Source organism: Oratosquilla oratoria, chromosome 7 (genome assembly GCF_046742065.1).
Source record: "Oratosquilla oratoria isolate Oo_2021 chromosome 7, ASM4674206v1, whole genome shotgun sequence".
Classification (NCBI taxonomy): domain Eukaryota; kingdom Metazoa; phylum Arthropoda; class Malacostraca; order Stomatopoda; family Squillidae; genus Oratosquilla; species Oratosquilla oratoria.
Genome location: NC_134783.1, coordinates 29,648,937 through 29,671,436, shown reverse-complemented (window position 1 = coordinate 29,671,436; position 22,500 = coordinate 29,648,937). Strand labels below are relative to the sequence as shown.

At 36.2% G+C, this 22,500-nt stretch overlaps 1 protein-coding gene across 2 annotated transcripts in view; it reads right to left on the bottom strand.

The window, feature by feature from the left end:
* The window catches only part of LOC143027016 (major facilitator superfamily domain-containing protein 6-like), a 35,447-nt gene that overhangs the window by 414 nt on the left and 12,533 nt on the right, over positions 1-22,500 (bottom strand). The window contains exons 3-5 of one of the 2 annotated variants that reach the window (XM_076187850.1): positions 22,397-22,500; positions 18,340-18,514; positions 2,306-2,545 (exon numbers count right to left, since the gene is read on the bottom strand). The exon at positions 22,397-22,500 is cut by the window's right edge and continues 168 nt beyond it. In XM_076187850.1, coding sequence (XP_076043965.1) covers positions 2,306-2,545; positions 18,340-18,514; positions 22,397-22,500 — 519 coding nt within the window. The remainder of the gene's footprint in view (positions 1-2,305; positions 2,546-18,339; positions 18,515-22,396) is intronic. The other variant, XM_076187851.1, reaches the window with a different exon arrangement.

Genomic DNA, 22,500 nt, shown 5'->3' with positions numbered 1-22,500 from the left:
AGTAATAAAAGTTATGTAGGTTTAATAAAAACGTTAGTGACAAAAGTTGTGGATGTTTAATAAAAACGTTAGTAATAAAAGTTATGTAGGTTTAATAAAAACGTTAGTAATAAAATTTATGTAGGTTTAATAAAAACGTTAGTAATAAAAGTTATGAAGGTTTAATAAAAACGTTAGTAATAAAAGTTATGTAGGTTTAATAAAAACGTTAGTAATAAAAGTTTTGAAGATTGAATAAAAACGTTAGTGACAAAAGTTTTGAAGGTTTAATAAAAACGTTAGTGATAAAAGTTATGTAGGTTTAATAAAAACGTTAGTAATAAAAGTTATGTAGGTTTAATAAAAACGTTAGTGACAAAAGTTATGAAGGTTTAATGAAAACGTTAGTAATAAAAGTCTTCCTGTGAAGACATACAGTGTTAGTGACAAAAGTTTTGAAGGTTTAATAAAAACGTCAGTAATAAAAGTTATGTAGGTTTAATAAAAACGTTAGTAATAAAAGTTATGTAGGTTTAATAAAAACGTTAGTAATAAAAGTTATGAAGGTTTAATAAAAACGTTAGTAATAAAAGTTATGTAGGTTTAATAAAAACGTTAGTAATAAAAGTTTTGAAGGTTTAATAAAAACGTTAATAATAAAAGTTATGTAGGTTTAATAAAAACGTTAGTGACAAAAGTTATGAAGGTTTAATAAAAACGTTAGTAATAAAAGTCTTCCTGTGAAGACATACAGTGTTAGTGACAAAAGTTTTGAAGGTTTAATAAAAACGTCAGTAATAAAAGTTATGTAGGTTTAATAAAAACGTTAGTAATAAAAGTTATGTAGGTTTAATAAAAACGTTAGTAATAAAAGTTATGTAGGTTTAATAAAAACGTTAGTAATAAAAGTTATGAAGGTTTAATAAAAACGTTAGTAATAAAAGTTATGTAGATTTAATAAAAACGTTAGTGACAAAAGTTTTGAAGGTTTAATAAAAACGTTAGTGATAAAAGTTATGTAGGTTTAATAAAAACGTTAGTAATAAAAGTTATGTAGGTTTAATAAAAACGTTAGTGATAAAAGTCATGTAGGTTTAATAAAAACGTTACTATCATCAATTAAGTAGGTAAGTTTATAAATAAATAAGTAAATGGATGTGAATGCATGGGTATATGAAAAGATAATTAAATAGATAAAAAAACACGCAAATGAGTAGATATGTAAATAAACAATAGGGTAAACAAGCAAATGGATAGACAAATAGACAAATAGACAAATAGCTAAATAGCTAAATAGCTAAACAGATAAACAGATAAACAGATAAACATATAGATAGATAAATAGAAAATGGATAAATAGGCAAATAGATAAATAGTTAAATAGATAAATGGATATATACATATATATATATATATATATATATATATATATATATATATATATGTATACATATATATATATATATATATATATACATATATATATATGTATTATATATATATATATATATACATATATATATATATATATATATATATATATATATTATATATATATATGTAGATAAATAATAGATGTATAAATAAACAAATAGATAAATAAATAAATAAAAGAAGAAATTAATAGAAAATGGAGAAATAAATAGATAAACCGATAAATAAATGAATAAAGAAATAAATGAATAAACAAATACAATAAATAATAAAGAAATCTACAAAGAAATAGAAAAACAAATCAATCAAGCAACAATGAATAGATAAACGAATAAATAGATAAATAGGTAAATGAATAGATGGAGAAATAGATGCATAGAAATAGGTAGATAAGTAAATAAATAAATAGATCAATGTTTATATAAATGATTTAATAAACAAACAGAAAAACAAACTATAATTATATGATATGAATGAATATACAAATAAGAAAATCAATACATATCTAACTAAAAAACTAAATCAACAAATCAATACATATCTAACTATAAAGCTAAACAAATAGATCAATTGTTGATAAAAATAAGTAAGTAGATTAATAAGTTAATAAATAAATAAATAAATAAATAAATAAATAAATAGGTAAATAAATAATTGAACAAATAAATGATAAATAAATAAATAGATAAATAAATAAGTAAATAGATAAATATATGTATATAAGTAAACAAATAAATAAATAAATAAATAAATAAATAAATAAATAAATAAATAAATAAATAAATAAACAAATAAATAAATAAATAGATCAATCAATCAATCAATCAATCAATCAATCAATCAACCAATCAATCAATAATCAATCAATCAATCAATCAATGAAAAATCCTACCGGCTACACTGAAGACCTTCAGTACAGCCAACATTGATCCTGTGGTGCTTGAAGGCGCTATTTTGTTGGCATAGTAGGACGCTGCCGACTTGAAGAGACCAAAGTTGACTCCATGAAGGAGCTCGACCGGAAGGAAGAACCAAGGATTGGTAATGGTGTAGTAAAGGGCGTACCGTAGGGCGTGGCAAGCAAGGACTAGGGCCAAGGATCCTTCCACTCCTATCCTGAGTATTATGTCACCTGCAAGAAAGAAAGAAAGAAAGAAAATATATATATATATATATGTATATATGTATATATATATATACATATATATATATATACTGTATATATATATACACATATGTATATATATGTGTATATATGTATATATATGTAGATATATATGAATATATATATATATGTATATATGTATATATGTATATATATGTAGATATATATGAATATATATATATAATATATATATATATATATACATATATATATATGTAGATATATATGAATATATATATATATATATATATATATATATATATATATATATATAGTGTTAGCGGAATAGGAAACACAGGAGTCTTAGTCTTGAGTTTATTCCTGACTAGTTTGGCAGGTATGCTTTTTCAAAGGAATAGGTTTACAAACGGGCTGTGTGCATTATATACATGGGGTGGACCTCACCACCTCCCCGAGTTACCATAGTTGGTGACGAGTGTGAACATCACATTGTGGCTAACGTAACAATGAAGAAACTTTTACAATTGTTACGTTAGCCATAATGTGATGTTCACACTCGTCACCAACTATGGTAACTCGGGGAGGTGGTGAGGTCCACCCCATGTATATAATGCCCACAGCCCGTTTGTAAGCCTATTCCTTTGAAAAAGCATACCTGCCAAACTAGTCAGGAATAAACTCAAGACTAAGACTCCTGTGTTTCCTATTCCGCTTACATCAACCTGTCAGAATGTCTCAACATATATATATATATATATATATATATATATATATATATATAAAATTGAAGGTGAAAGAAGATGACGAGGAGAAATGGGAAAATTTTTACGCCTTAACGTTTCGACCCGCAGGGTCTTGATCACAAAGCTAACAAATCAGACGTAACCGGATATTTTATACATGGACGGGTCATCTTATGGGACGCTTCGGAGAGCTTGTTATTTTATCTGCGTATTCTTTTATTATTAATAAGCTTGTGGCTTTTGCTAAACATATAAATCCTTCTCTATGGTTAATGTTGTTATTAGTGTTGATATATGCTGCCTCAATTGTCTTCCTTAGTTTCTTGGATGAACCTTTATTTAATACGGTTGTGTTGTTCCAGTCTGGAAGGTGACCATGTTTATCCACATGTATTACTATGGAGTTAGATGTCCTATGGGCTTTTACGTCATTTTTATGTTCATTTATCCTTTTATTAAGTCCGCGACCAGATTCACCAAAATATGAAGAGGGACAGCTTTTACACGGGATTTTATAAACAACGCTGTTTTCGTTAGTGGGATTATTGTCGCTACGTGTTACCAAATGTCCTACTTTGTTACCTGACGTCCTAGCTATTTTGATACCCGCTTTTAGAAGAAAAGTGTCTAGGTATGAATTAACATTAGAGTTTGGTACCGTGATATATCTGGTTTCATTATTACATTTGTTATCATTCTTATTTTTATTTTCATCTTTACTTTTGTTAATTATTTCTTTGGCTTTCTTTTTCAACCTACATAAGAGACCTTTTGGATATTTGAGTTTGATGAAAGTCTCAGTAATATGTTGTAATTCAGGATCTAGAAATTCTTTACTGCATATACGAAATGCTCTGAGGAAGAAACCTATTATAATACCTGTTTTAGTTCTGTCATTATGTCCTGAGTAGAAGTGTATATAGTCTTCTTTATTGGTGGGTTTCCGGTATACTGAAAATTTCACATTTTTATCTGTTCTATGGATAATTGTGTCTAAGAAAGGTAATTTTCCGTTATTTTCATTTTCTGCAGTAAATTGTATATTTTCATTTACACTGTTTAATCTCCTGAGTTTGTTATTAATGTCTGTATCTTTAGGTACAATTACGAGTATGTCATCAACATACCTAAACCATTTACTATTCCTACCTATTATAGTCATGTATTCTTCTGTTTCGAGTATTTCCATGTATAAATTTGCTAACACTGCAGAAAGAGGACTACCCATGGCGAGGCCAGAATGTTGTCTGTATTCAATATTATCAAAAGTGAAAGCGCCAAATCCTACACAAAGAGAAATTAATTCGAGGTAATCTTTTTTGGGTACGGGTAGATCTTCATTTTTCAAATTATTTACTACTCGTTCAACAGCATTTATAGCGCCTTTTATTGATACTCGAGTATACAAAGAGGTGACATCATAGCTGGCTAGTTTCTTGTTATTGAAATCTAAAACTTTTAATCTGTTAATTAGATCCGACGAATTTCGTAGATGTGCATCACTGATAGTTCCTAAAGTATTGGATAAAGGTTTAGCTAAACATTTGGCTAACTTATGAGGTGCACTATCGATTCCTGACGTAATAGGGCGCATAGGAATTCCTGTTTTGTGGATCTTAGGCAGGCTGTGCATTCTTGGTGGTATGGGTGCTTCTTCAAGTAAATTTAATAGTTTTTTCCCTTGCTCTGATTTCTTTAATATTTTTCTCGCTTTTGTTGTGAATTTTTCGCCTTCGTTTTTTGCGTAACCATTATGTTTTTTCTCGTAAGTTTCACTGTCACTGAGTAAATCTAACATTTTATTATTGTAGTCTTGTTGGTTCATTACTATTATGCCTCCTCCTTTGTCTGCACTTGTGATTATAATATTTTTGTCTTTATTTAGGCAAATTAAAGCATTGAGAAATCTTTTTGGAATAACACATTTGTTCTTGTTTGCTAAGGCTTGATAGCATGTGGTAATACCTTGAATAAAACCTTTGTCTACATCATCCATTTTCCATATATAGTTTTTGTTTAGATATTCACTAAATTTCTTTTTGTGAATTCCGACATCAAATTTTAAACCTAACGATAGTGCTTGAATTTCTGTATCTGAGAGTTGTCTGTCTGAAAGGTTCGTTACTAATTCTGGATTACCCGCATTGTTCCAATCACTATTTTCACATAACTGTTTTAATTTTCGCTCTAATTTCTTACTGTGTTCTTCTCTTTGTTTATGAAGTCTATTCGAAAGCCATCGCGGTATTGGTATCTCACTTGTTTCACTACATAATGTACTTACTTGGTCTTGTAGATTCTCTATTGCTTCTTCTAAGTAAGCTCTGGCCACATTTCCAAACGGGTGTTTTGCGTTTCTTAGTTGTTCCGGTGCTGATTTTGGGAGAACTTGCTCATCTAGGCAATCTTTGAGAAATTGTCCGCGTAGTGTATAACTTTCCATTTGTCGTCTTCTGTTGTATTCTCTCCATATTTCCTCTCTTCTATCATCTTTCGACATATTGACTATATTATGACAAATAAAATTGAAGGTGAAAGAAGATGACGAGGAGAAATGGGAAAATTTTACGCCTTAACGTTTCGACCCGCAGGGTCTTGATCACAAAGCTAACAAATCAGACGTAACCGGATATTTTATACACGGACGGGTCATCTTATGGGACGCTTCGGAGAGCTTGTTATTTTATCTGCGTATTCTTTTATTATTAATAAGCTTGTGGCTTTTGCTAAACATATAAATCCTTCTCTATGGTTAATGTTGTTATTAGTGTTGATATATGCTGCCTCAATTGTCTTCCTTAGTTTCTTGGATGAACCTTTATTTAATACGGTTGTGTTGTTCCAGTCTGGAAGGTGACCATGTTTATCCACATGTATTACTATGGAGTTAGATGTCCTATGGGCTTTTACGTCATTTTTATGTTCATTTATCCTTTTATTAAGTCCGCGACCAGATTCACCAAAATATGAAGAGGGACAGCTTTTACACGGGATTTTATAAACAACGCTGTTTTCGTTAGTGGGATTATTGTCGCTACGTGTTACCAAATGTCCTACTTTGTTACCTGACGTCCTAGCTATTTTGATACCCGCTTTTAGAAGAAAAGTGTCTAGGTATGAATTAACATTAGAGTTTGGTACCGTGATATATCTGGTTTCATTATTACATTTGTTATCATTCTTATTTTTATTTTCATCTTTACTTTTGTTAATTATTTCTTTGGCTTTCTTTTTCAACCTACATAAGAGACCTTTTGGATATTTGAGTTTGATGAAAGTCTCAGTAATATGTTGTAATTCAGGATCTAGAAATTCTTTACTGCATATACGAAATGCTCTGAGGAAGAAACCTATTATAATACCTGTTTTAGTTCTGTCATTATGTCCTGAGTAGAAGTGTATATAGTCTTCTTTATTGGTGGGTTTCCGGTATACTGAAAATTTCACATTTTTATCTGTTCTATGGATAATTGTGTCTAAGAAAGGTAATTTTCCGTTATTTTCATTTTCTGCAGTAAATTGTATATTTTCATTTACACTGTTTAATCTCCTGAGTTTGTTATTAATGTCTGTATCTTTAGGTACAATTACTGCAGAAAATGAAAATAACGGAAAATTACCTTTCTTAGACACAATTATCCATAGAACAGATAAAAATGTGAAATTTTCAGTATACCGGAAACCCACCAATAAAGAAGACTATATACACTTCTACTCAGGACATACATCCCAACCTCCTACAGCCTAAAATCTTCACAGGAATTCCTCACCATCCTTGAATCCTCCCAACCAGTAGGGGTCATAGCCTCATTAGATGTCGAGAATCTATTCACAAATGTGCCAGTAAAAGAGACTATCGACCTCATCTGCCAGAGTATTTACCACAAGCCCAACTAAACACCCCTCGCCATCCCTGAAGCAATCCTCCGAGAATTCCTTGAAATATGCACGATGGAAGCCCCCTTCTACGGTCCAGATGGGAAGATGCGCGTACAGGTTGACGGCGTGGCAATGGGATCCCCCCTTGGGCCACTCTTCGCCAACTTCCATCGAAGAGAAAATCTTCAACGACCTTCCTGACATGAAGCCCTCCATCTACGTCCGGTATGTCGACGACATCTTTATTAGCGCAAAAGATCCCCAATCAATAACTCAACTCTCACACATGTTCAAGAAACATTCAACCCTCAATTACACCTATGAACACCAACGCAACGATGGCACTCTCCCCTTCTTAGATATACTAGTAGGCACAGCTGTAGATCGATTCACAACTGAAGTCTACGTCAAAGACACTAACCTCGGTTTCTGTCTTAACGGCAGTAGCGAATGCCCAGAACGCTACAAACAAAGTGTCATCCGATCACTAGTGAACAGAGCCTTCTCCCACAGCAGTACATGGAAAACTACGAATAACGAACTACAACGTATAACAACACTACTCGTCAACAACGGCTATCCACAGCACTCCATCGAATCCATCATCAAAAACAAGATGAACTCCTTTATCGCCCAACCAACACCTACAAACACCAATATACCAACACTAGATCTGTACTACAAAGGACATATGAACACCGGATACAAAGAAAACGAAAGAACACTTCGAAATATTATCACACGTAACATTCGACCCATCAACCCAGACACTAAGATACGGCTAATCATATACTACAAAACCTCTAGAACACACACCCTGGTAATGAAGAACAACAGCCAGCCCCCCAACCCTCCCCTACAAGAAGTCAACGTCGTGTATAAGTTCGATTGCCCTGTCGGTGATTGTCAGCACCGCACCTCCTCATACATTGGCATGACTTCCATGACCCTTTCCAAAAGACTCACATACCACCTCCAGAATGGCGCCATCAAAACACACATGACAAAAGAACACAAAACCACCATCACCAGACAAACACTAAACGAAAACACTAAAATAATTTACAAAGCTCACGACCCCCTTCGCCTTAAGATGGCCGAAGCAGTGAACATTTACATCGAAAAACCTTCCATTAACATACAACTCATGCCCACAACCACACTCCCAAGCAATAGACGCACATAACACAAACAATTACACCCATTTCCACAATCCACAAGAAAGTTGCTACTTCCACGTACGCAACGCTACGGATCACGGCTATAGACAATGACCTCTCCCAGTGTTCGGCCAATGTACGGCCTGTATATAAACCCTTGTAATCACCAAAACATTGTAACTCCCTCCCTGAGGATGACCGAGTAAGGTCGAAATACGTATTGGAGAAAATAAACAAAGAGAAAACCGCACCAAATGTCTTTTGGACACCTTCTCAGCTATTTGGAACCAGCACAGAAACTTGTTGCACGAGACAAATTAAAGCTTCAATATAAGCTCAGCAACGCCATTGTCGCTGTAGACTTCTTAAAATCATGTATACAACATGGATTCCTACCAATATATATATATATATATATATATATATATATATATATATATAAACGAAAAGGAGACCAAATATGAGAAGACAGAATTATACTGGAGAGTGGTAGATTAGAGGACGAGGAAATGATGACTGAAAAAAAAAATCTAGAGGTAAAATAAATAAATAAAAATAAAATACATAAGTAAATAAATAAATAAAATTCAAAGTGTTTTAAATTATTTTACACAGATTGTACCTAGCAAAATTAAAGATAGATGATTATATAAAAAAAAAAAATAATAATAATAATAATAATAAATAATGTGGTTTGGTGATACCAATCCCAATGTATACATGAGTATTCAAGTGGAAGAAGAAAAATACATCATATGGAGGAGGGGAAAACAAAAAGAAAAAATGAAGACTAGAAAAAAGAGCACATAGATGAATACAGTGATAATGGTGATTAATATAAGAATTACAATGGAAATGAAAAAATATAATTTGCAGTTTAATCAAACCAAAGACATGATAGATATATAATAAATAATTAAAGAAGCAAATAAATGAAAATATAAGTAAATTAATAATTGGATGAATAAATAGACAGAAAAATAAATCAAATATCAATAAACAAATATACATATAATTTAACAAATAAACACAGAAATAAGTAGATAAAAATAGATAGAAATATAGATAAATAGACAAATATACAAATAATTGAATAAACAAACAAATAAATAAATAAATTAGTAAATTAACACAATGATTTAATAAATGAATAAATAGATACTGAAATAAATGAATAAATAAATAAACAAATCAATCAACAAATACATGAATAAAGGAAACAGATTGCTGATAAGATGTTAGGAAGCATAACTTTTCACGTTGATGTATCAATTCGTGGAACATACTTGAAGAGATAATCCAAATCGACGCTATGGATGATTTTAAAGCAAAATTTGATAAACAGGAATATAGTGAGGGTGTCACACGAACATAGCTTCAACCCTCTATGCTACATTTAGGTAAATGCAAAGCACGTACATACAAGACCATTGCTCACTAATAGCAGATTGCGAGTCAATGAACTGGAAAGAATAGATCTCATATTACCCTGAAGTGTAAGGAACCAGGATGCATGGGGCAAAGAGGAGATTGAAGGAAGGACGAAACACTTAAGTACAGAAAGTGATGGATGGATGAGGAGCCGTATGAGAAATACTGAAGTGGATGTAGTGATGACTTTCATCATGGTTTTGTGTTTATCCAGACCTTGTCACAGATCACCAGTTTGATTGGAAAGATGAAATAAATAGATAAAGTATCGTGGTCTGATATGTACCTACGATCGTGACGGGCATAGCAAGTACATGCAAAATTGTTTTCAACAACTGTCGAATCTTGACGTGACCTTGGAGAGAAATATAAGGAAATAAAGAGAACGGTGAGAACGAAGAAAACGGAGACAGAGGAGTGACTGAGGAATTTTCTGAGTCACTGATCACTAAAATAAGAAATATGTTGTAGTGTTGGATAAGCTATTTCATTCTGCAGCTTTCCCTTGGCTGAATAAAATCTTTATACAATATTAAGTATGAAGATGGTAAGTCATCAATTGTAGTGGGATAATTCATAGACATACATTTGTCATTGTTCACAGTGCAATGGGTTTCTTTCGAGCGAATGAATTCGCCTAGTAAACAGAATGATAAAAAAGAAAGGAAAAATATGGGAGTCAGAAGTTATTAAAATAGACTGTTGACAGAACGAGAAAGACATACTTTAGGAAGACAGCAAATGATATATTTGAAAGATAAAAATGGAGAAATCATTAACTGCAGAGACGGAGTGGCATAAAGAATAGAAGAGTTTTACCAAGAGCTTTACTCATCGAAGATAGTTGAGTCAGTAAATTCATGTGTAGACGTTAGTAGTATACCAGAGATTATAAAGGAAGAAGTAAAATTTGCTCTAAAGAATATAAAACTAGGAAGTGCTTACGTCAGGAAAGCGTCCTGAATCGTGGTGCAATGCTACAGTGATTTTGCTTCGTAAAAAAGGAGACCAGAAGGACCTTAGTAATCTTTCGACCGATTAGCTTGCTATCAAATGTATATAAAGTATTCTCCAAGGTCCTTACAAATAGACTAAGTCAAGTTTTACATACATACATACATATACCAAGGCTTTTTCCCCCTTCCAAGGGAGGTAGCCAAAAAGGGAAAGGCATAAAAACACTCCCACCCATTTCATCCCTAAATACACTCCACACCCCTCCCACCCTTCCTCTCATCTGAGCACCTCCTGGATGACGGGTCATCCCTGCACCCTGCCCACCGCCCTGGGTCAGAAGCAGTGTCGCAAGACACAGTACATCCACAGCAAGGCCGCTTCATTTAATCGGCGACCCCCCCTCTCCGTCCCCCTTTGCATATAAGGAGAGGACGGGGAGAAATCCCTTCGGGCTGCGTCAAAATTTACTCACACATACTACCCCACCCCCACCCCCCCCGCCCATTCCTCCTCATGCAGTCACAACATCATCCATATACAACCATTCTCCACTCACCTCTGTCTTCCGTCCTCTCCCTTCCTTCCTCAACAGACATTCCCCTCTTCCCCAAAGCCCCCTTCACCCCATCCATCCACCTCATCCTAGGACGTCCCCTCATGTTCACTCCCTCCACATCTGCCTTCCATACCTCTTTTACTAGTCTTTCTTCACTCATTCTTTCCATGTGTCCAAACCATCCTAATATTCTTTCATCAACCCTATCTCCCAAATCCTTTTTCACCCCTGTTCTCCTCCTCACCTCCTCATTTCTCACTCTATCCAGCCTAGTAACCCCCACCATACTTCTCAGACACCTCATCTCAAACACATTCAAACTCCTTCTCTCTTCTTCTCTTATGTTCCACGTTTCTGCCCCATACAATGCTGTTGGCACAATCACTCCTTCATACAGTCTCCTCTTCGCATCCATTCCCAAATGTCTATTTCTCATTACACTCTTTAAACCACCAAGGCATTTACTCGCTTCTCTCAATCTACATTCTACCTCCACCTTCACTCCACCTTTTCCTGCTACACTTGCACCCAAGTATCTAAAACTATCCACTTCCTCCAGTCGCTCTCCCTTAATGTTCACTTCCAGTCTACTGCCACTTTCACCCCTTGTACATCTCATCACCTTACTTTTACCCACATTTATCTTTAGCTTTCTTCTATCACATACTCTCCCAAACTCTGCCACCAGCTTCCTCAATCCCTCCTCTGACCCTGCCACAAGCGCAGTGTCGTCTGCAAACAACAGCTGGCTCACCTCCCACTTTTCTCCATTTTCTTTAACCATCTCCAATCCCTGACTCACTACCCTAGCATTCACCTCTCGCACCACCCCATCCATGTATAAGTTGAACAGCCAGGGCGACATAACACATCCTTGACGAAGTCCCACCTTTACTTCAAACCACTCACTCTCTCCATTTCCAATCCTAACACATGCTCTACTACTCACATAAAAACTCTTGACAGCTCCCAAAAGCTTTCCTCCTATCCCATAAATCTGCATAACCTCCCACAGTGCCTTTCTGTCTACCCTATCATAAGCCTTTTCCAGATCCATAAAAGCCCAAAAAACATCCTTCCCCTTTCCTATAGCTTTCTCACATATCTGTCTTACCACAAAGATCTGATCTACACAACCTCTACCCGTCCTAAATCCACACTGTTCCTCACCAATTACTCCTTCTGTTCCTCTCCTAATCCTCTCAATTAAGATTCTCCCATAAGCCTTCCCTACTACACTCAACAGGCTAATCCCTCTGAAATTACTACATTCACACTTGTCCCCTTTTCCCTTGTAAAGAGGAACTATACAGGCACTACTCCAGTCCTCCGGTACTCTACCCTCTCTCCAGCAAACATTAAATAATCTCACCAACCAGTCCACCATCACTGAACCTCCCTTTTTCAGACATTCTGCATGACATCCATCCAGACCAGGTGCCTTACCTGCTTTCATCATCTTTACAACTGCCTTCACCTCATCCTTCCTTATTTCTCCTCCATTCTCCTCACTCATCACTCTCATTTTCTTCGTATTTCCCACTGCAGCTATCTTTCCCTCCCTATCCTCCTTCACATTCAGCAACTCCCTAAAATATTCTGCCCATCTTCCCCTCACTGCCATCTCTTCCATTATCAACTCTCCATCTGTACCTTTTACCTTTTCTTCCCTACTTGATTCACCTCCTCTTCCTCTCTTAATTTCTTTCCAAAACATCTTTTTATTACTTTCAAAATTTTCTGTCATACTCCTACCCCATTTCACATCTGCTCTCCTCTTTGCCTCCTTTACCTTTTGCTTTACTTCTCTTTTCTTTTCTTTGTACGTCTCATACGACTCCCCTGTCCTCTTTTGTAACCAATCTGTGAATGCTCGCTTCTTCTCTTCTACAACCTTCTTTGTTTCCTCATCCCACCATTCACTACCCTTTCTTCTATTTCCTCCTGTCCTTCTTGTTCCACACACCATCCTTGCACACTTTAAGACTCCCTCCTTGAACCATCCCCATTCCTCCTCCACACCCATCTCTGCTCTATCCTTAACTCCCTCCCACTCCTCCTTCAGCTTCTTTTCGTACTCCTTCTCCTTTTCCTTTTCATTCAAGGAGTTCACTCTAAGAACCTCCCTACCTTTTGTCCCTTTCCTCCTTCTCCATCTATCCTCCACTCTCAACTTACCTTCCACCAAAAAATGATCTGATATTCCCCCACCCTCTCCCCTTAGCACATGTACATCCTTAACTCTTCCTATCATAATCCTATTTACCACTACATAATCCATTAGCGCTCTATCTACCACCCTTCCCTCCACCACCCTCTCCCATGTGTACTTATGCTTGACTTTCTTCCGAAACACTGTATTTGCTATCATCAGCTCTCTTCCTAGACACATTTCCACCATCAACTCTCCACTACGATTCTTTCCTGGAACTCCACACTTCCCAACCACTCCATCGATTGGACCATTTCCCACTCTAGCATTTTAGTTTTAGATGGAAATAAACCGAGAGAACAGGCAGGCTTTCGGAGCGGATACTCGACTCTAGATCATTTGCAGGAGATGAACCAACGAACCGAGAAAACGACAGAATACAATATACCTCTGTGTTTAGCTTTTGTAGATTACGAGAAGGCCTTTGACTCGGTAGAACAAATAGCAATACTAAACTCGCTACGCAATCAGGGTACAAACGAACAGATCGTAAGAGTTTTAGAAAAGAGACAGAATACAATATACCTCTGTTTAGCTTTTGTAGATTACGAGAAGGCCTTTGACTCGGTAGAACAAATAGCAATATTAAACTCGCTACGCAATCAGGGTACAAACGAACAGATCGTAAGAGTTTTAGAAAAGAGACAGAATACAATATACCTCTGTGTTTAGCTTTTGTAGATTACGAGAAGGCCTTTGACTCGGTAGAACAAATAGCAATACTAAACTCGCTACGCAATCAGGGTACAAACGAACAGATCGTAAGAGTTTTAGAAAAGATTTATGCGAAAGGTACCACTATAATTCGCCTACATAAAAATAGAGAAAAAACCAAAAGCGAGAAAGGAATACGGCAAGGCAATACAATTTCACCCAAATTATTTACAGCTTGCTTGGAAGAGATTTTCAAAAGGTTGAGTTGGGATGAAAAAGGTTTGAAGATTAATGGCGAATATTTGAACCACCTAACATTTGCGGATGACATTATTCTTATTTCAGAAAGATCAGAAAACTTGCAAGATATGCTGAGTGATATAAACAAGGAAAATCTCAAAGTAGGTTTAAAAATGAATAAGAGCAAAACCAAAGTAATGTTCAACACGAAAGTTCAAAGTAAAGAGATTATAATCGATGGTGAGAGTCTTGAAGAAGTTGAAGAGCATAATTATTTAGGCCAGATGGTGAAAGTGACAAAAGATCATGATAATGAAATAAAAAGACATATTACAATCGGTTGGAAAGTGTTTGGTAAGTATAATAAAATGCCGAGAGGCTCCCTACCTTTATGTTTGAAACATAAAGTTTACAATCAATGCATTCTGCCAGTAGTAATCTACGAGTGTGAAACTTGGAAACTGACGAAGGCGAAAGAAACAAAGCTAAGGACGCACACAGGAGAATGGAGAGATCATTGATGGGAATAACGCTGAGAGACCGAAAGAGAGCAAGTTGGGGGAGAGAGCAAACTAGAGTGAAAGGTATTGGGGAGGCAGTAAAAGAGAGGAAGTGGAATTGGGCAGGTAAGTTGGCGCGAACGACTGATGAACGATGGAGCAAGTGTGTTACTGAGTGGACGCCGCGAGATAGGAAGCGTGGAAGAGGGAGACCAGATAGAAGGTGGAGAGACGAGATTGAGAAGTTTGCAGGAGTGACGTGGCAGAGGTTGGCACGGTCGTGTGAATCATGGAATGCTATGAAGGAGGCCATTGTTCAACAATGGACTCAGAACGGCTGATTTGATATATGTATATATATATATATATATATATATATATATATATATACAAAAAAAAAAAAAAAAAATCTCTTGGTAATATCATTTCACCGAAGAGGTTGAATCTTACAGTTGGTAAAGAAAGTAGTGAGATTCAAGGGAGGCAGAAAGGAAGGATAGTAGAAGTAATAAGTAATAACCGTTTTGTTTCCCAAAAGAGATTGGTTTCCAGTAACAATGCTGCGTGATTGTGCTCCGTAGGGGGTATCAATGAAATGCCTATGTTGTTGAATATATTAAGTTCATGCAGTCAGTACCCCATACGGGTAGAGAAGATTGCGCATAGAGGGAATGAACACTCATGAGGCTGGGAACATATCTACATGAATTATGGTATGCCCATAAACATACACATCCATATATGAAAGGGACTCTAGTAGCAAGAAATAGCGCAGGGTGAGGGAATAAGATGCATATCGTCACTCTCGTAAAGATATTGCCTACGCCATTTTTCGTCAATTTCTGTTTTTTTTTTTTTTTTTTTTTTTTTTTTTTTTGTCTAAATCAAATTTTCATTGCTCCTTGTGGTACAATTCCCAATGTTTTATTAAGTGTTTGAGTAGGTTAAAACTACGTTAGGAGGAACATTAGGTCATTTATAAAATAGAAAAGTTGGACAGATGATTCCGGCACTTCTTTATGAGGCTGCCGATATGTTATAGTGGGTACGAAGGATAAGATCTTAGACAAAATTAGTATTCAAACCAAAAGACTTGATGAGGTTGATAGTTTCGACCTTCTATATCCGTAAGATCTGATGCTGTTATGCTCGGTAATATATAAATAGTGTAGATCCTCATCCCTATCAAGAAGACCATGGACCAGTAGGTTCTTTTAAAGAAAAGGAAAAATAGTGATGAGATCTATCAAATTTACCATCATGAAAGAAAGGTTACGACTAACACAGTCTATGAAAACAACACACACACGCACACACACACACACACACACACACACACACACACACACACACACACACACACACACACACACACACACACACACACACACACACACACACACACACACACACACAAGCACACGCACGCACGCACGCACACACACACACACACACACACACACACACACACACACACACACACACACACACACACACACACATTTATATATATATATATATATATATATATATATATATATATATATACAAATATATATATATATACATATATATATATATATATATATATATATATATATATATATATATATATGTGTGTGTGTGTGTGTGTGTGTGTGTGTGTGTGTATATCAAGTTCCAGAAATACTTTGCAGGTTTTGGCCGACTTCTGGGAGAGGTTTTCTCAGAGCAGACCACAATTATGAGTTCACACGTGACCAAACGAAGAGTAGCATGACTGGAGATAAAGTGTTGCCACCTTTGTTATCATCGATTGCATCGGTACACAGATAAGCTTTTGATATAGAAGATAAAAGGGTTGCTGCGGAGCTGTAGTAAACACTTAGGTTAAGTGGTCGTTTTCGGATCTTGGCCGGGGTGCAGAGGTTAGAAAGCATATCCACTTGGAGCCATTGTCCCAACCACAGAAAGAGAGGCGTTTTCGTAAAGCACAGGTTTTCTTGGCAGAGGTTTGGAAGCATATTCACTTGGAGCCATTGTCCCAACCGCAGAAAGAGAGGAGTTTTCATAAAGCACCATTTTCTTGGCACTGAACAAAGCAGTTTGTGAGGTAAAACCAAATCTTGTATTTATACAGGGGAGGTAAGAACAGTGATACTAAAATGAGAACATTGAGAACATTAAAGACTCTTGATGGATAGATTTCCCTGACAGGAGAGTAAGACAGAATGTGGTTCAGTGAAAGGTTAGACACAATCTAAAAAGTCTGGAATATCACGTAAGTATTCAGTGGAAGAATGGAATCTATGTTTTAGCCACACAATAAAAAAGAAAAAAGAAATAGGAATTCAAGTTTGAGAACAGAAAATATAACGTCGTCACTGAGATACGCTCAAAAGCCAGCTTTGCAACAGCAAGTAGTAATAGCAAACAATAAGGCTGGTGTGCTAAGTTGTCTTGGTATCAGTCAAGGAAAGGAAACGGCGAGAAGAGCAAAAGATGGTGTTCCGTATAGAAGAAATTAAAAGACAGATGGCGAATATTGAAAGCGTGGACAGAGAAAGGAAACATCCAGGCATTTCCCAGATTCATCAACAAGAGACTAGTTTGGGATTTCGATTATTTTGATATTCTCCTCAGTGGAAAGAAATCCTAAGACTAATACAGAGGTCTGCAAGAAATGTGAGATTTAGTAAGCTGAGGTGCCATATGCAGTGTATTGTACAGAGTAAAGATTTGTGAAAATTGGGCTTTTAAGATTAGGTCAGCCTACGCTTGCATGTCAATGGAACAGGATGTATGGAAAGGGAAGACAAAGATTAGGCGGATTATGCAAGTTTAGTTTGATCAGGCTCCTTATCACAAACACGTGTTTGTGCTTGATCGTCCTAGCATTGATAAAAGAGATAATGAATTGACCGCATTCAGCACAATGCATGCATACTTCTTATTTGAGGGTAGATCAAGTCTTTATAGATAAGGGTGATAATTACTTCCAAAGCACGCACACGCACGCACGTGCGCTCGCACGCACGCACGCACACACACACACACACACACACACACACACACACACACACACACACACACACACACACACACACACACACACACACACACACACACACACACACACACACACAGTAACACTAACACAGCCATCCATACAATGGATATTTGATTCCTTTTGCTATTCATTTTTGTCAAATGTGTCTTCTTTCTTTATTAGCGCTCTCATAATATTTACCTTACATTGCACCTAAATTTGAATATAGCGACAATTCTATCAGCGATCTAGCCTCGATAGGTTATTGATTTATCACAAAGGAACATAAAGGAAGAACAAACAACATTAGGCGTACTGATCCTAATGAGTCTGTTTGTGTTAACTATACTAAGCTACAGTTAAGAAAACAGGGCAACTAGGTGATAGAAGATGAACTAACACTACTGCTACCACTATCCTATTTAATTACAATAGCTCACCTGATATTATGAAAAGAGGTATTTCCCCCAGAAAGCATCGGACTGCGATGACAAGTCCTTGGAGAGTTTTCAGAAAGGGGAAGTTTGGTCTCCAGGCATCTGCAACTTCTTCGACAAGCACGAGGTGGAAGGTGGACAGGATGTGATGCGATGTACTCAGCACGAACACCGTCATCTGAAGAAAAGATACATTAGTGTAGATTGAGATTTAGTATATTTCTATATTACTTACATCGTTGTTTATTCGTCAATTAGAAAAAAGGTATTGGCATGTATCTAAGCGAATATTTGCATGTGAATACATCCACACACACGCGTGCGCGCACACACACACACACACACACACACACACACACACACACACACACACACACACACACACACACACACACACACACACACACACACACACACACACACACACACACACACACACACACACACACACACACACACACACACACACACACACACACACACACACACACACACACACACACACACACACACACACACACACACACAAACTGCACATTACTACCAAGTGATGGAGAGAAACTATATTCAAATAAGCTCACTCTTGAGTCTGTAGTGTTTGATTTCTCTGATCACGATTTGTTGGGAGTTAAAGTAAACAAAGGACAGAGAAAGTCAAACATCCTCAGAATTGTAGGTATAAACCCTGTTGAGACACGTGCCCTTACAGATAGGTCCGTTTTGACAATTTAAATATATATCATCGGGTCCTTCAACAGAAACCATCAAGGTATTATTACGAAAAGGTATTTAAGAAACCATCAAGGTTAGTGGTATTATTACGAAAAGATATTTAAGAAACCATCAAGGTTAGTGGTATTATTACGAAAATGTATTTAAGAAACCATCAAGGTTAATGGTATTATTACGAAAAGGTATTTAAGAAACCATCAAGGTTAGTGGTATTATTACGAAAAGGTATTTAAGAAACCATCAAGGTTAGTAGTATTATTACGAAAAGGTATTTAGAAACATTAAGGACGCATCCATACGTGGCGTCAACACGTGACAAACGAGTAAAAGCAGCAACGACTGCAACAGCACTGTAGGAGAGAGGGTAAACGCAGAGTATGGGATCCAATATATTTGACGTTTCGCCCAGCAGGGCTTCTTCAGAAATAACACAGTTGAGAAACAGTTTACTCCTTATATAGCCCGAGCTTGCGGGGGGAACAAACATAAAATGGTGTACACGCAATTTGCATAAATTGCTTGTTACTTGGTTATTAAAATTGCCAATGGTTTATTTATTGCAAAAAAAAAAAAAAATCCACTGTTCTGATTTATATTATCAATGAGGGATATAAACGCAGATTCAAACCATACAATGAAACGTAGATGTTTTGAATCTGTTTTGATATTCAAGAGTTAAGCCCAAACCTAAATGTACAAGCAGAAGACCTTTGAGCCCTTCCAAGCATGAGATAAACCGTTACAAATACAAACATGAGACATAACACCACAAACGCCAATACGAGAGAAAACGCCACTCGTCCAATTACGAGACAAAACGCTATAACCATAAGCATGACACATCCTGCCACAACACTAACCCGGAGGTTGCCCAGCGCACGTGACATTTCGTCACTGCCCGAAACACCAGGTGACCTCCCCCAAGAGATTAGCAAGTAAAGAAAACTCTAGTATAAAACTTAGAAATTTAACTAGACTCATCGAATTAATTCTGATAAGAAATAACATCCCTATAGCTACTCAAGAAGGGTCTTGAACTCGAAATCGCGATCTAGCTAATATGACTACATACAGCCAAGTCATAAATTTCCTTTCTAAGGAACACAAATCCATAATAAGGTATATGGAAAATACCTTTAAGAAAATAATTAATGCACAACTAGCCATCACTTTTAATGATACACATATTTGTAGGATATGTATACAACCCTTGAAAAAATAAATTTAGAACTACTAACATAAGAACATAAGAATAAAGGAGACTGCAAGAGACCATAAGGCATACAAGTTGTCTAATCGTTTCTCAAAGCAACTGATAGTTTCAGCGCTTACTACATGGTTACTAAGTTTATTCCATTCGTCGACCACCTTATTAGCGAACCAATTCTTGCCTATTTCCTTCTTAAATCTAAATTTGTCCAGTTTATAACCATTACTGCGAGTCCTGCCCTGTTTTTTTAATATGATGACCTTGTTTGCATCACCCCTGTTAAAGCCTTTGATTCACTTGAACACCTCTATTAGATCACCCCGCACTCTGCGTCTTTCCAGAGAGTGTAAGTTAAGGTGCCTAAGCCTCTCTTCGTAAGGCAAATTTCTGAGTCAATGTATCATTTTGGTCATTCTTCTCTGTACTGATTCTAGTGAATTGATGTCCATTCCGTAGGACGGAGACCAAAACTGTACCGCATAGTCAAGGATGGGTCTAACTATCGCTAGATAGAGATTAATAATTACCTCTGCACTTCTATTCGTTACCGTCCTAGCAATGAAGCCTAATGCCCTGTTAGCTTTATTCCTGGCGCTAATGCACTATTTCCTGGTTTTAAGGCCCGGACTCACTAGAGCTCCCAAGTCTCTCTCGAACTTAGTTTTCTCTAAAAGCGTGTTATCTAAGCTGTATCTATTTTCGGGGTTGTGTAGCCCTACGTTCAACACGCTACACTTAGAGATATTGAAATTCATTTGCCATTTCACCGACCATGTGAACAATGTATTAAGATCATCATGCAGAATCTCTACGTCGTCTCCTGACCTAATTAGGCGTCCTATTTTAGTGTCGTCCGCAAACTTACTGACGTCACTATTTATCCCATTGTCTAAGTCGTTTATGTACATAATGAACAACAAGGGACCCAAAACTGAGCCCTGGGGGACCCCACTAGTAAAATTGCCCCACCTAGATTTTACTCCATTTATGGTGACCCGCTGTTTTCTGTTACTAATCCAAGCTCTAATCCATTCTAACACTTTTCCTCCTATGCCATGGGCTTTTATTTTACTTAGTAGTATCTGGTGTGGCACCTTCTCGAACGCTTTGCTAAAGTCAAGGTAAATAACATCGTAATTATCATTGCTATCTAACGTCTTATATACTTTAGTGTAAAAGGATAGCAGATTAGTCACACATGACTTACCCTTGGAGAAACCATGCTGTAAATCACGAATTAAAATATGTCTTTCGATGTGTTCTCTGAGTCTATTTACTATTACTGATTCAAGCATTTTCCCTATAACCGATGTCAAACTGATTGGCCTGTAGTTACATATAGACGATCTATCTCCCTTCTTAAAAACAGGGACAACGTTTGCCTGTCTCCAAGTAAACTGGTCGCAGATTTCAAATTTACACTCCTTAAGCATTCTCGGAAAATTTTCGTCTGGACTCGGTGATTTTGTAGCTTTAAGTCTTTCAATCTACTTGACTACTTCTTCACTGATGCTGATATTAGATAGACTACTTTCTTCATCCCCTCTGAAAATCGGATCGCAGTCAGGTACTTTATCTAACCTCTCATTAGTAAACACCGATAGAAAATAATTGTTAAACTCCTCACTCATTTTTTCCTCCGATTCTATCATGACATTTTCATCGTTTTTAATTGGTCCTATTCTTTCTTTATTTTTTGCTCTATAAAGATGAAAGAAACCCTTTGGGTTGGATCTTGCTTGACTGGCAACCTTAATTTCTAATTACGTTTCGCTGTACGTGTATTCTTTTTAACCAGCTTTGCCATTTCGTTATATCTTGATCTAAAAAAAATATATAATAATTCAGGTTAGAAGTGCTGTTACTTTTGTTCTTCTAATATTGTTGCTAAATGAAAAATCATAGAAACTTATTGGGAAATCCATAAGTCATTATAATATAAAAGGATTATGATGATTCAGAATCAGGACGTAACACAAATCTTACCGATACCTAATAAGTAGAATGAGTGGGATGATATACAATGAATAGCACAATAGGGAGTGACGATGCATGGTAATCAACAGCGTCGTTAAGCCTCTGAAGCTATGTCATGAACCCAAAGAAAACTGAACTTACGAAGAAGAGGACAGAAGTCGGACTGATGATAACTTGGAGAAGTGATTTCAGGGAGAAACCTTCGTCCATCTCTACATCGGGCACCTTTATCTTCGCCACAACCA